We start from the raw sequence: 15,862 nt of genomic DNA on the forward strand, positions 1-15,862 counted from the left end.
TCTAGGACCTTATAGTCCAGAAGAGGAGCTATATATAGTTAGGGGTCTTCATCTAAAAACTGACCTATTGCACCTCTAGAACTAAGAGGGAAAAAGCACCTCACCCTTTGGTTCCTTGCCCTCTTTAAAAAAGAGAACAGGTCAGTGCTGACCATCGTTTCTGCTACTAAATTAACAACTGAGAATATGAACTCCAAACCCCTGACTTTAAACTCTTTACATGCCTCTTCTATACTGCAGATGCTATTTTTCTCCTACCCTGACACTCCATCTATTTCCCTTTCTACAGTCCAAAACCTTCTTCCAACCATTATCATCTGTTTTTCCATTTCACACCAATGTTTTCTCTAACTTTATGCTTGGAAAAATGCCCTTCTCTAGTAACAGGTTTGACAGTATAATGTTGTTCATTCATTCACTCAATTGTATTTACTGAGTGCTTACTGTAGGCAGAACACTATATTAAATGCTTAGGAGAGTGCGATACAACAATAAACAGACATTCCCTGTGTCTGCAACACAGAACACGGAAAAACACACAAGGAAATGGGAGTAAAGGAAAGGGGGGCTTGGTCAGGGTTGTCAAAAGCCTATTTACTTAGTCATTGGGATAACATTCTGAGACACATCTCTCTCTCACTCTCTCTATAAACCTGTTATAGGTGGGGAGCGTATCTGCTAATTCTTTTGTATTGTACTCTCCCAAGCTGCTTAGTACAGTCCTCATCACATAGTAAGTGTTCAATAAATATGCTATAGCTCAGCCAAAAATTAGTCTTGAGTTCTAATACCACCTCCATCACAGGCAAGAGAGTGAGACATCATTTCCATGTAAAAATAATTATAGTATTTATTAAGCACTAACTATGTGCAAAACACTGTTCTCAGTTAATCAGATCAGATACAGTTCCTGTCCACATGGTGCTATTAGACTTTCAACAACACTATGTGGTAAAGACTGCTTCTAGAGATGGGCATTTTTCCAAGCATAAAGTTGGAGAAAACATTGTTGTGAAATGGAAAAACAGATGATAAGGGTTGAGAGAAGGTTTTGGACTGCAGAAAGGGAAATAGATGGAGTATCAGGGTAGAAGAAAAATGTCTTCAGTAGTGTAGTGGAGGCCTGAAAAAGTTCAAAGTCAAGGGTTTGGAGTTAATGTTCTTGGTTAATTTAGCAGCAGAGAAGTTTGTCAGTTTTGACTTGCCATCCTGCTTTAAAGAGAGAGAGGAGCAAGGGTCAGGTACTTTTCCCTCTTAGTTCTAGAGGTACCTTAGGTTAAGTTTTTTAGGTGAAGACCTCCAATTAGCCAATATTAAAATACTTAAGCACTCAGTTGAATACACAGGCATCCATTTAGAAACACAGGTTTTTTATCTGTTGTGTTTTAAATAAAGAAAATAGAACATAAGCGAAGAAGGAAACATTTGTCTTCATAGCTAAAAGCAAGATGCCCTTGTCATCTACAGACTGGGAGAAATGCACATTGCGTAAAAGATGGTGAGTGAGAAATTGTTTAGTTTAAAACCTGGGATTTATTCCAGGAGCAGGTAGGTTTGAGTTTACAGTAAGAATTCACCCATCCATGCAGAAAATGACTCTGCATAAAGAGAAATGGGTTGTCTAGGAAAGAATAAGGAACCATCACCAAAAAACAAAGCAAAAAGGTGGAAAGAAAACCCCACAGTAGTTTTTTTTTTTAATATAGAATACTAAATTTCAGGAATAACATGGCACATCTGAATATCATTTAGTTTGTTTTTTTTTTCCTTACAGATTGTGCATGCTGTTGATCTACAAACACTATCTGGCTTCCACTCCGCAGGGCACAAAGAATTGGCTTCCTATGTTTTATCAGAATTAAAAAGAAAAGAGAAGGCAGCACCCATTAAGGGAGGCCACCGAGTGCAAAAATGTTAGTCATTTTGAAAAATGCATAGTATATCTCATTTGCTATGAAAGTAGTCATATACGCCTAGTGGCAAGAACACAGGCTTGGGAGTCAGAGGTCATGGCTTCTGATCCTGGCTCCACCAGTTGTCTGCTTTGTAACCTTCGGTGAGTCACTTCACTTCTCTGTGCCTCAGTTACCTCACCAGTAAAATGGGGATTGAGACTGTGACCCCCACGTGGGACAACCTGATTACCTTGTATCTACCCCAGCACTTAGAATAGTGCTTAGTAAATGCTTAACAAATACCACAATTATTATCAATATTAATAGTAGAATTAAGCACTCACTGTGTGCAGAGCACTGTAAAAAGCACTGGGAGAGGAAGATACAATACAGTTGGTAGTCATGTTTCCTGCCTTTAAGGAGCTTACAGTCTAGTGGGGGAATCTTATTCACACATAATAAACTTCACTTAGAACAGTAATAATACCATCTTCACCACTAGCCTCCTCTTCTATAGATGGGGATAAAATACCTGTTCATCCTCACCACTAGACTGTGAGCCCCATGAAGGGCAGGGATGGTGTCACACCTGATTTTCCTATTATCATTATTAGTAGAATTACAAATGGGTTTGGACATGGAAGTCAATAATTCTAGAATAGCTCTAAGCAATGCCAAAGATCCGCCACGAACAACAACAACCAAAAAGAGTTTATCCCATCGCCCTCAAAAAAAAAAAAGTCCCAAATCCCCAAACCCTAGTTTTTAAAGAATTTCAAATAAACTAGATATATTTCATTATAATGTACACATACTCCAAGGTTTAACTAAACTCAACTAAATCAGTTGAGTGCCTGCTTTATGGTAGAAAGAACTGGGAAATTTTGAGCAAGTGGTGTCAACAAGACCCATGCTGAGCTTCATGGCCCTAACTGTACTGTGGCTCTGTAATAACTCTCAACATGAGACCCCCTCAGGAAACACGACATGTTGACACTGGAAACCAAAAATCCCCAATATCACATTCGAGCAAGTAATTTCCACTAACTCACTCAATTTTTCAAGAGAAAAATGCCTTGGCTTTTCAGATGATTTGGATATACTGTAGTGTCAAAGATGGAATAGCATGTAGTCTATTTCATGTGATGAGAACATCAAGGGGTAATCCATAAATACAGTTCATTCACTAATTCCACAAAAACACAGGAAGACAATTGTAGTCTGTGTCCATAAGATTTGACACAACCTAGTGAAACAATGAACAAAGTTATCCAGCCACAGGCCAATCCAACACTTTCAGACCCCACCTTAAAAAAGTCATTCGCACGAAGCTATAAAATTCTAGAAGAAGGATTTTTCATCTAAACCCAAGTTCATTTGTTTTCTGAAGCCTTTGCAAGATGGAAAGAAACATCTGTACTCAGTTGTTCACGAAGTGTATTTATGACCAGTAAAATGATTCAGTAAAAATGACATTTTATTTTTCCATATTTATTCACCATCCAGGAATTTGGATCATATTTTCAAATCATAGCAAGCTTTTTCTGAATTCACTTCCAGGTATTTTCTTTTTGCTTTAATAAAGGTCCCAGAGTGAAAATAATTATGGTATTTGTTAGGTTCTTATATGCCAAGCGCTGTTCTAAACACTGGGGTAGATACAAGGTAACCAGGTTGAACAGAGTCCCTGTCTCATGTGGGGACTCACAGTCTTAATCCCCATTTAACAGATGAGGGAACTGAGGCACAGAGACATGAAGTGACTTGTCCAAGGTCACACAGCAGACAAGTCTAATGGAGCTGGGAATAAGACCCATAACCTTCTGTCTCCCAGACTGGTGCTCTATCCACTAGACCATGCTGCTTCCCAGCAGGAAGAAAGGGCAGCAAGAAATTTTACTGGCACATAAAATGGAACTCTTCAGTAGATATTGCATTGTTGATGTTTTATTAATTGATTCATTCATTCAATTGTATTTATTGAGTGCTTACTGTGTGCAGAGCACTGTACTAAGCACTTGGAATGTACAATTCAGCAACAGATAGAGGCAATCCCTGCCAAACAACGGGCTCACAGTCTAAACGGGGGAGACAGGCAGCAGAGCAAAACAAAACAATAGGTCTGGCATAGATATCATCAAGATAAACAGAATCATAGATATATACACACCATTCACAAAATAAATAAGGTAATCAATAATATATACAAATATGCACAGTGCTGCGGGGAGCGGGGGGGGAGGGCAGAAGGCAGGAGTAGGGGGAATGGGGAGGGGAGGAGGAGCGGAGGGAAAGAGGGGGCTCAGTCTGGGAAGGCCTCCTGGAGGAGGTGAGCTCTCAGTAGGGCTTTGTCCAGTCCTCTGACCCGTAGCGATACCATGGACACATTTATCCCAGAACGCCCCACCTCCATCTGCAATCATTCCGGTAATATATCCATAGACTTTTCTTGGTAAAAATACAGAAGCAGCTTACCACTGACACCTTCCGCACAGTCAACTTGAGTCTCCACCCTCAACGTTCTCCCATGCCACTGCTGCCCAGCACAGAGGAGTTTTGACTTGTAGCAGACTGCCTTCCACTCACTGGCCACCACCCAAGCTAAGAATGGAATGGATATGCCTCTGCTTGACTCTCCTTCCCGTAGTCGAGACTGGTAGAGGAGTGGAAACTCTCCAGGTGCGACCCTGAGATGGGGAGCACTGCATAGTGAGTGCTATTCAGCAATCCTGAGCTGTTTCTCTTTCACTGTCTTCCACTTGGATAGTGTTATGGTTTTTGCAATAACTTCAAATAACTCATTCAGTTTACTTTCAATGGCCTCATTTTCCCTTTTTGTATGTATGAAATATGTGAAATAACATGATTGAATTTAGCACCTAATATAAAAAGAATAATCATACAACAACAACAATAATAATAATAAGTAATGAAATGAATGAAGCTTGCAACTTTTACAATTTCTATTAGTTCTTCACGGGCTGCAATTGAACTGTAACAGTTATGTTATCCTCCTCACAAAGTCTCCATAGTCAACATTACTGTAGAACAAATCAGCCCTCCATGGCTATTTCAGGGAGGATAAATGGTTCAGCAAATACATTTAAAAATAAAAAATCCAAATCTTGAACAGAAAGTGAGGTCGTTAAACTAAGAGGTATTTCAAAGAAGAAAACTGAAATTTCCTCTTCATGGGATAAGGTCAGAGGGTTAATTTTTTGAGGGTCATTCTATCAAAGTGCCTTTGATCAAATTTATACAATCTTCAGTGATATTATCTCCATTACCTACTTTGTCTTGCTCCAAACCCACTTAGAGGTCTGAGATTAGATACACTATAGGAATCTTATGGTTTCCATTGAAACAGATTACATTTTTACTTCCTATATTTTTCTGCCAAATTCATGCAATTTATCTTATCTTGCCGATTTTAACTTATCATTGCTTGAGGCCATTTTAAGTGTTATTTCCCTGATTTTCCCATTTTTTCCTTTATTTTTATTTTTTTTGCTGGAATGATTTCAGTATCCTTTTCTGGATCGTAGCCTGACATATACAACACATCAGTTGCATTGGTTCTTCCCTATGATCAATTAGAATACATTTATTCATGTTTGAACTAGAAATCTCTATGCTCTCCTATATGGTTTCTTAGGAGAGTGAAAGTGAAGAAAATAAACCAGTGCAAAATAAAAATGGGCAGATTTTTAGGGAACTTTGCTATTGTGTTTCTTCATTTTGTTCCTGCAAAACGTGTTCACAGCTAAGAAGGAATAGAAGGTAGGGCAGTTATCCATGTAATTCAGGCCAAAAGTCCTTTTCATTTGGAGAGTTCAGATAATTTTCCCAATTGTCTGCTTCTCAGTGTCAGGGGAGATCGGCAGTTTGGATTTCGCCATGAATTCTGTCAATCAGGCTTCTGTTTGAGAGTTGGCTCGTAAAATCTTGCTGTGACTATCGCTGCTCTCGGATAGATTTATAAACCTTCAGTCCATATGGGATATAAACAAATGTCGCTGGCCGTGGGTGACATTTCCTTTCCCTCATGTTCCAATGTGCTCCAATAACTAGAAAACTGTAATCAGACAAGTGCCACTCTCCCCATTCTAATCTATTCCACTAGCTGAAACAGGAAGAGATCAGTATCAGAGCCAGACTCTTAGAGACAAAATGCAAGGACAGTATATTCAGCACCGGCAGTAGTTAATTTAAATTAACTGCAAACACTAAACCTTGAATCTGGTAATCACATGTGGGCATGGTTAAGTTGAGTGTGAAAATTCTATTTGCAAAAAAAAATTGTTTAAAACAGGACAACAGCGCTTAAAAATTCGGGCCTAAAATATTTATTGAAAATTATCTACAGCAATGATGCAATTTTTTCCTTTTACCGTCCATCAAAGCTTAAGATGATCATTTAAATGCAAGTGTAATTAAGCTCCCACAGCTAATGAAAATGTTTTTCTCAATTTGAAGATAAGCATGAGCCTATATTTGTGAAATGTTATGATTTTCCTTTAAATATTTAGAAAATCATGAGCTCCACAATATACATTTTCACAATAACATGAACGAATGGATTTTACTACACCCTGTCTTCTGGTACATTTAAATGGTATGTTGAGTAAACAAGAAATGTTTAGTTTTACGATGACAGAAGGTTTGTTCATCTAGAACAAAATTCACTCTACAAATGATCCAGCTAGAAAATCTAAATTTGAGGAAGATTTAGCTTTGGAGGAGAGTAAATTCCAAGCAACTGGAGAGATGCTTCCTAGCAACCAGTTCCTATGGCCTTGGCCCCCGGGGTGAGATGTGGAGGGGGTCTAGGGAACTCTTTCTTCTGGTCATTTCTGGTGGCAGGACTAGAATCAGAACTGCACAGCATCATGGCTCTCTCTCTTTTGTAGCTTTGGTAATTTAGTTACAGACAAAGGCCTTTCGTTAAAATATGATTCCTACAATTTCTACTACATTCTGATAGTTTGGAGGCCCAAATGAATGCTCCATCACTACCTGAGAGCATAAAACTGCATTTGAGTAAAGAGTCGTGAGAATTGCATTTGTCATGTTTTAGTCCTAGTGGCATTTGTTGATCACCTCCCAAGGACCCTGTACTGAGCTGGGAAGATGCATCAGAAAAGCACGAAAATATAAATTCCTCACTCGCAAAGAACTTACACCCTAATGAGAAAGACAACAATATCAAATACACAACCCTACACAAGTATAAAGGACAAGACTGGCATCGATAACAACTAATGATGACCAGAATCACAATGATGTAATCACAGCATGGTCCGTTCAAATCAGTGAACCATCCTGGGTGCTCGCCTAAGCACTTAGTACAGTGCTCTGCAGTCAGTGAGTGCTCAGTAAATACAATTGAATAAACAAAGGTTCTTCTACCTCAAATCACGGCCCTTTGTAGCAAGAGGATTACCCCTATAGTAGTCTCAGCGTTTTCTGCTTATTTATTTATTATGGTATTTGTTAAGCACTTACTATGCATCAAGCATTGGTCTGCTGATGATTAATTTTTTACTGAAATCTTGACTGTTTTAAGTGAAAATAATAATAATGATAACGATAATAATGGTATATGTTATGTGCTTTCTATGTGCCAAACCCTCTAAACCATGGGTAGATATAAGGTAAACAGGTCAGACACAGTCCCTGTCCCATGAGAAGCAGTGTGACTCAGTAGAAAGAGCCCGGGCTTGGGAGTCAGAGGTCATGGGTTTGAATCCCCGCTCTGTCATTTGTCAGCTGTGTGACTGTGAGCAAGTCACTTCACTTCTCTGTGCCTCAGTTACCCAATCTGTAATATAGGGATTAACTGTGACCCTCACATGGGACAACCTCATTACCTGTATCTACCCTAGCGATTAGAACAGTGCTCTGCACATGGTAAGTGCTTAACAAATACCAACATTATTATTATTATATGAAGCTCACAGACTAAAAGAGAAGGTGAAAAATGAATGAATCCCTAATTTAGAGATTGAGAATTTGAGGCACAGAGAAGTTAGGTGACTCGCCCAAGGTCACAAAGCAGGCGAGTGGTAAAACTGGGATCAAAACACAGGTCCTCTGACTCCCAGCCACATGCTTTTTCCACTCGGCCTCTCTGCTTCTAGATCATGAATCATGTAGTTTTTCAGTCTTATTTTAAAGTAGTCTTTGTTCACTAAGACAAATCAAAGTCAGAAAATCCAAATGTAGTGTGTGACTTTGGGCAAGTCACTTCACTTCTCTGTGTTTCATTTACCTCATCTATAAAATGGGGATTAAGACTCTGAGCCCCACGTGGGAGAACCTGATTACCTTCTATCTACTTAGAACAGCGCTTGGCACATAAAAAAAAGCCCTTAAAAAATACCATTATTATTATTGTTGTGATTAAATGATTGATTTATAAATTACAAATGTGTTAGAGTAAGCTTTTGCTATTTGTATCATAGATTATTTTAAGGATGAAGAGGACCTCAATGTGGAAGAAAACCTAGACATGAACTTCAGGATTTCCATTTCTAAAGCACCTGTGTACGAACCACAACCGGAGAAGAATATTGGAATGTTTTACCAACAGCTAAAACAAGATCACCAACCTGTGATTTCCCGATTTGCTCCTATTCTTCACCACACTCTCAAACATAAAATTGACTACGACCAGGTGAGAAAGGAGAAGAGACCTTTTGCTAAGACACATAGTACTGTTCAACTTGCACCATTATATGCCATTGACAAAATCTATAAGGAGAAAAATAAATGTGAAGAATGGAGGAAAAGAGCCCACAACATTCATCAACTCCAAATGGACAGGAATGAAATGAACCAAAATGTTCGGGAGTTTTTTGAGGAGAAAAAAGGCTATGTCCAAAAGCGATATGAAAAAGATAATAAGAAAATTAAAGAAAGTTTGGAAAAAGTTCAGCTGAGAAGATCCAAATTAATCAAAGAAGCCAGGCAAAGAATGTCTCAGTTTCTAGAAGAAAAGAGGCAAAATGCAGCGGAGCGTTTATTGGCTCAAAGCTTTAGCAATCAACATGCCGCTCTGACGAAAGAATTGTTTAAACTTGACAGATCGAGGAAGAAAGAGGATATTCTGGAAGAAAAAAGCAGCATTGTTAAGGAATGCAAAGAACATCACAAACATTGGAAAGAGGTGGTTAGAAAAAAGCAGGTAGAGGGGTAAGTTTGGTTTTGACGCTTCACCTAGTCTTTGCCATGGCCTAGTGGAATGAGCACCTGACTGGCAATCTGAAAGCATAGATTCTAATCCTTGTTGTGGGATCTTGGGCATGCTCTTTACTTTCTTGAAGCCTCAGTTCCCTCACCATAAAATGGTGATAAAACACCTGTTCTGCTTCTCTCAAAGACTTTGCCCCCTTGTGAGAGAGAGACTATGTCCAATTGGATTGTCTTGTAGCCTACTCCCTAGTAAGTGCTTACTAACTACCATTATTACAATTTATCATTTTCTGAACACTGCATTTTTAATACATTTTATCTTTCTTTAATTGGGATATAAAAATCAATACCTTTTAGGCTACTTGTTAAGAGAATGAGAACCAACAAAAAACGATCATCTAGAGATATCTGGACTGCTCCATTATGGCACTGCCTGATGATGCTGATGATGGTATTTGTTAAACCCTTACTATGGGCCAGGCACATAGCGTTAAGTGCCGGGGAGGATCTACGCAAACCGAGTTGGACACAGTCCTTTTCCCATGTGGGGCTCATGCTCTCAATCCTCAATCCCCATTTTACAGATGAGTTAACCGAGGTGCAGAGAAGAGAAGTGATGTGTCCAAACACATACGGCAGACAAATGGTACGGCAGACAAGTGGTGGAGCCGGAATTAGAATCCATGACCTTCTGAGTCCCAGGCCCGTGCTCTATCCACTATGCCATGCTGCTTTTCATTGCTTGAGTCTTGATCTTCTCTGCCCCAGCATGCGGCCTTCTGCCAGCTGCCAGCCCACCTGTCAGTAGCCTGCAGCTTGCTGCTCTTTAGCTACTGCCTAGCACTAGCCTGGTGAGGGAGCAGTTTTCCACACTTTTTTACTTTCCACACTTTATTTTGGTGCTTCTACATCCTCAGCTCATTCATTCAATCATATTTATTGAGCCCTTACTCTGTGCAGAGCACTCTACTAAGAGCTTAAAAAGTATAATTCAGCAACAGGTAGAGACAATCCCTGCCCACGATGGGCTCACAGTCAAGAAGGGTGGAGAAGGACCTCAAAACAAATGAACAGGCATCAGTAGCACCAATAACCACCAGCCCGCGATCCCTAACTGGTGCAATCTCTACCCATTGCCTAATTGTATATTCCAAGCACTTAGTACAGTGCTCTGCACATAGTAAGTGCTCAATAAATACTATGGAATGAACTCCTGGCTTCATAGCTGTCCACCAGCTGACTCCATCCTACATAATGGCAATTATCCTCACCTCGCCACTCGCAATGTTTGCTCTCCCCAAGTCGACAGTCTGCAGCTATTGTCTCCATTATAACTTACATATTGGTTTTCGGGATCAAGAGACAGTGCTGTAGGATGTATAAAAACTTGGACAAAGATGAAAATTTTCAGCTCAAATATGTATTTGGTGAAGAGACTTCGAATTGCCCATCACTTTTGTTAAACTCAGAGGGTTTTTTAAATATAAATATGCATTGTCTTTTAGCTTATCAGCCAAAGTTTCATGATGATGCAGTTTGAAATCCCAAATTATATCAACCCCTGTAAAGTGAAACCTGTAATGGAGATTCTTACAGATCTTTAACTATAGCTATGCTTTTTTAATCTACATTTTGAATTTTATTCTTTGGACAAAAACTATTCTGCTCTAGATGGTAGTTTTAAATAAGAACAGAAATAAGTTTAAATCATTTCAGCATGACTTCATTTCACTATGCCATAGGAAACATCTGCCCTTCCTTTTTTATAAGCAATTTGAGACTGTTCACTGAGGTACTTTAATTATGAGCCTGATCCCCTTCAGTATTTAAGTGCTTAATAAATTGCTATTGAGAAATTTCTACAAATCCATTTTGAATAGCAATCTCAAAGTTGTTTCTGTATTTTATATGCTAAATAAATGCATTACATACACCAGTATGTATATATTTATAATCTTGCAGAGAAAAGCATCAATATTTATTTGAATAAATGAAAAGAGATTGAATGCTAGTGCAGGGTATTGGAATCTAAATCTAGGCACATCATCATTAAGACAATTTAATTAGCTTAGCTTTTATCATAGCAAATTGAATGTCTGGCCATCGTTAAACTGTAGAGGATTCAGAGTCAAGTAACAGCTCCTAATGGATCTTGACTGAATTACTTCTACTCTCCAGTTAAAGCTACATCAAAGATAACGTCCAGAGTAACACAGACTATCTGGGTGCTGTCCCATTCAGATCTGGTACAAGGAACATCAGTCAGTCGATCATATTCATTGAGCACTTACTGTGTGCAGACCCATGTGCTAAGTGCTTGGGAATGTAAAATAGAATAAACAGACACATTCCCTTCCCACATCATGCTCATATAGAAGGCCTTTATTGAATTTTATTTCAGTGTTCATTCATTCATTCAATAGTATTTATTGAGCGCTTACTATGTGCAGAGCACTGTACTAAGCACTTGTAATGTACAAGTCGGCAACAGATAGAGACAGTCCCTGCCCTTTGACGGACTTACAGTCTAATCGGGGGAGACAGGCAGACAAGAACAGTGGCAATAAATAGAGTCAAGGGGGAGAACATCTCATAAAAACAATGGCAAATAAATAGAATCAGGGTGATGTACATCTCATTAAACAAAATAAACAAAATAAATAGGGTGATGAAGATATATACAGTTGAGTGGACAAGTGCAGTGCTGAGGGGGTGGGACGGGAGAGGGGGAGGAGGAGAGGGAAAGGGGGGAGAAGAGGGTTTAGCTGAGGAGAGGTGAAGGGCGGGGTCGAGGGAGCAGAGGGAAAAAGGGGGGAGCTCAGTCTGGGAAGGCCTCTTGGAGGAGGTGAGCTTTAAGTAGAGATTTGAAGAGGGGAAGAGAATTAGATTGTCGGAGGTGAGGAGGGAGGGCATTCCAAGATCGCGGGAGAACGTGGCCCAGGGGTCGACGGTGGGATAGGCGAGACCGAGGGACAGTGAGGAGGTGGGTGGCAGAGGAGCGGAGCGTGCGGGGTGGGCAGTAGAAAGAGAGAAGGGAGGAGAGGTATGAAGGGGCAAGGTGATGGAGAGCCTTGAAGTCTAGAATGAGGAGTTTTTGTTTTGAGCGGAGGTTGATAGGCAACCACTGGAGGTGTTTAAGAAGGGGAGTGACATGCCCAGAACGTTTCTTCAGGAAGATGATCAGGGCAGCGGAGTGAAGAATAGACTGGAGCGGGGCAAGAGAGGAGGAAGGGAGATCAGAGAGAAGGCTGACACAGTAGTCTAGCCAGGATATGTTGAGGAGTGTTTACCTCCTTTATGTTCACATCCAGCCCACAGCCTTCCACAGGTTATTGGCTCAAGACCAATTGTGCTTCAGATTTTTTTTTTTTTTGGATAACTGTGGAGGTATTGTCACAAGCTCCCTAGCTCGTACCAACCAGGACCTTCCTGGAACAAAGAACCTCCCTAACACATAGTATAGTCAAACCAAACTTCTGATCACTAAGGTTATCGTGAAAAGTTGTTCACTTAGTTTTACCAACATGGAAGGGAGTGACACATACCCGCTCTCACTCACTCCACTCCACCAAGGGTCCAATACCAGGCTGCTGGTCAAGGGAACCCATTCTGCAAAAGCTTAAACCCCTTCTGCTGCTTGCTTCGTCAGTGCTTGCTTCTCTGTGCCGAGGTTCTGCTCCAGATGCTTCCATCTCCTTTTCTGCCTGCCTCTTAGATGCCTCCTCACGATTCAAACCGACCACCTTTTATCTGCCTTTGGCATTGCGGCTGGGCCTCTGTGTGGCAGTCATTAATTGGTCCAGGCCCGTTATCGGGTAGTGCGGGGGAGAAGGCCCTGCTTCCCGCCGTGCTTTCCTCCGTGCTCCGCCCCCTCAAACCGACAATCACCTGTCTCAGGTAGAGCCCATCAGCGCCTTTGCCAATCTCTTCCTTGTTGTCGTTCATGTATCAAAAACAATCACTAGTAAGGCAGCTTATTGTGGGTTCACCACAGGTATTAATAACTCAGACCCAAGTCTGGGGCTGTGTAAACCAGGAATACATTGAGCTTAACCCCATGTTCTGTCATAAAACATTTCAACTAAACTCATTAATTGGAATGCACGTGTGTGTGTGTGTGTGTGTGTGTGTACGCATTTGCCAAGGTTTGCGATGACTTTGAAAGTAATAATGTAACATCAAGAATCTCAAATGAAAGATATATATGTGTAGGGAGGGGGAGAAATAGAAAAAAGAAGAAGCAAGTGGGAGGTAGAGAGAGCAGGAGAGCCATGAGAGTAGTTTTTTCTTCCCTCTATAACTCATTTCTGGAAAACACAAATAGCCCCCGCATCATCTTTGATGGCCAATGCTGCTGGTGTACCACTTTGGTTCCGTACCAGCCTTTCTGGTGACTTCCCACCCTGCCTCACCCCAGCAGCTCCACAACGGAGTGATGAGGCTCCCATGCTCAGTGTGATCCACCCCTCCCTGGCTCCCTACTTCTGCTGTAGCTCAGCCTCTCTTGCCATAGAAAACAATGGACTAAATTGGAATAAAAATAGTTGTGGTATTTGTTAAATGCTTACTATGTGCCAGGTACTGTAATGAGCGCTGAGGTGGGCACAAGCAAATCTCTGTCCCACATAGTGCTCACAGTCTCAATCCCCATTTTACGGATGAGGTAACTGAGGCACAGAGAAGTGAAGTGACTTGTCCAAGTTCACACAGCAGACAAGTGACAGAGCTGGGATTAGAACCCAGATCCTTTTGACTCCCTGGCCAATGCTCTATCCAGTAGGACATGCTGCTTCTCCAACTACTTCTCTGGAGGGACCTGCAATTTAGGAAGGTGGCCATTCCAGGCTTGTATCCAAGGTCTGGTGGGAGGGTGAGAGATAATTGACTTAAAACCAATGGTAAGGAGTTGCTGTTTGATGTGGGGAGCAACCACTGGACTTTCTCGAGGAGCGGGTAGGAATGGACTGAATGTTTTTTCAGAAAGATGATCTGGGCAGCAATATAAAATAAGAACTGGAGTGGGGAGAGACAGGAGTTATGGAGGTCAGCAAGGAAGCTGATGCAGCAGGCAAGCAGGAAACAGTGAGTAAGCTTAGATCAATGTGGTAGCAATTTGGATGGAGAGAAAAGGTTGGATCTTTGGTAGCGTGTTGTTGAGCTGCTGGCAAAAGAGCCCAGATTTCATCACCCAACAATCCATCAGTAACCCGTTTTTTAATATTAAGCAACCTCAATTTTTTCTATTCATTTTCCAGACGAGCGCTGAAACATGCAAAGTTACGTGAAGAAAACTTGGCTGTTAATATCTGTGCTTTCCAGATGGCCAATGAGAGAATACTGCAAGCCAAGGCAAAAGTTGCTATGATGAGAAAACAAAGTCCACACACAAGTCCTTCTGACCCAATTCCTACTTTTCCATTTCTTCCAGAGTAGTCTATGTAATAAACTTTCATTTGTAAGAAACTGTATTTTGGAGCTAAGTGATGGAATGTTTTTTGCTAGTTTGGCTAGTTCTGCCCTTTCTATTAGTATTGGATGGAATGAAGGCTAATGGGAGATTTCCTCATCAATCAATAAGTCAATGGTATTTATTGAATGCTTGCAGTTTGCAGAGTACTATACTGTGAGCCTGGGAAAGTAATAATAATTAGGGTATTTGTTAAGTGCTTACTATGTGCCAGGCATTGTACTAAGTGCTGGGTGGATGCAAGCAAATCACTTTGGACACAATCCCTGTCCTACATGGAGCTTGCGGTCTCAATCCCCAATTTACAGATGAGGGAACTGAGGCACAGAGAAGTGAAGTGACTTGCCCAAGGTCACATAGCAGACAAGTGGCGGAGCCAGGATTAGAACCCATGGCCTTCTGACTCCCAGGCCCGTGCTCAATCCACTACGCCATGCTGCTTCCAGTACTTGGGTATGCCAGGCAAAATGCCCCTTAAACAAAGAATGCCAATCTGCCCTTGCTTTCCATTGCTCTTACTAGACAGGAAAAGTAGACTCAAAGTGACAAGAACACTCCACGTCAGAGTCTGGGCCCTGAGGAACGTAAGGATTCACAACCCCCTCACTGCACTTATGTACATTTCTTTCATATGCTGAAACTTCTTCCAAGACTTCCAGGATAGAATCTAAGGTCTTTGAGGCCCGGGAACATGTAAACATTCTATGATAATAATAATGATAATTATGACATTTGTTAAGCGCTTACGATGTGCCAAGCCGTTTTAAGTTCTGGGTAGATACAAGGGAAACACATTTTCCCACATGAGGCTATCAGTTTCAATCCCCATTTTACAGATAAGGTAACTGAGGGACAGATAAATTAAGTGTCTTGCCCAAGGTCACACAGCAGAGAAATGGTGGAGCTGTGATTAGAATCCGTGTCCTCTGACTCTCAAGCCTGTGCTCTTTCCACTAAGCCATGCTGCTTCTAAGTACTTAATACAGTAGGTGCTCATTAAATGTTATTGATTGATTGATTGATTGAATATGTTCTAATGCTGATTGTTGTGAGAGCAAGGAAAGGATGATTAAACTGGTGACAAAATGTTTTGCAGAGATCTTTACTAAAGTTTGACTCGTGTAGCTCTAGTTACTGTATCCATATTGCCCCCTCATATACCACTTGACGTAGCTAGGATGAATCTTCAGTCTCTTAGTGCGGACATTCTGTGCCAGCTGCTAACTTTCATCAAGATATCAGGTATTTTAATTGTTTAATTACCTGCTTTCTAATATGTCATTATGTTTTCAGTTTGTTTTGTACA

General features: G+C 40.8%; 1 protein-coding gene and 1 non-coding gene across 2 annotated transcripts in view; one reads left to right on the forward strand and one right to left on the reverse strand.

The window, feature by feature from the left end:
- Positions 1–14,557, forward strand: part of LRRIQ3 (leucine rich repeats and IQ motif containing 3) — a 103,801-nt gene extending 89,244 nt beyond the window's left edge. Inside the window, exons 6-8 of the mRNA XM_029063547.1 lie at positions 1,775–1,913; positions 8,360–9,089; positions 14,345–14,557. Of these exons, the coding sequence (XP_028919380.1) occupies positions 1,775–1,913; positions 8,360–9,089; positions 14,345–14,522 (1,047 nt within the window). The 3' untranslated portion in view covers positions 14,523–14,557. The remainder of the gene's footprint in view (positions 1–1,774; positions 1,914–8,359; positions 9,090–14,344) is intronic.
- Positions 4,455–4,592, reverse strand: LOC114811433. The gene has a single exon (XR_003759135.1). It is a non-coding gene; the product is annotated as a small nucleolar RNA SNORA7 (small nucleolar RNA).
- Positions 14,558–15,862: the final 1,305 nt, after the last annotated feature.

The sequence above is a fragment of the Ornithorhynchus anatinus genome, chromosome 4 (assembly GCF_004115215.2).
Source record: "Ornithorhynchus anatinus isolate Pmale09 chromosome 4, mOrnAna1.pri.v4, whole genome shotgun sequence".
Lineage (NCBI taxonomy): Eukaryota > Metazoa > Chordata > Mammalia > Monotremata > Ornithorhynchidae > Ornithorhynchus > Ornithorhynchus anatinus.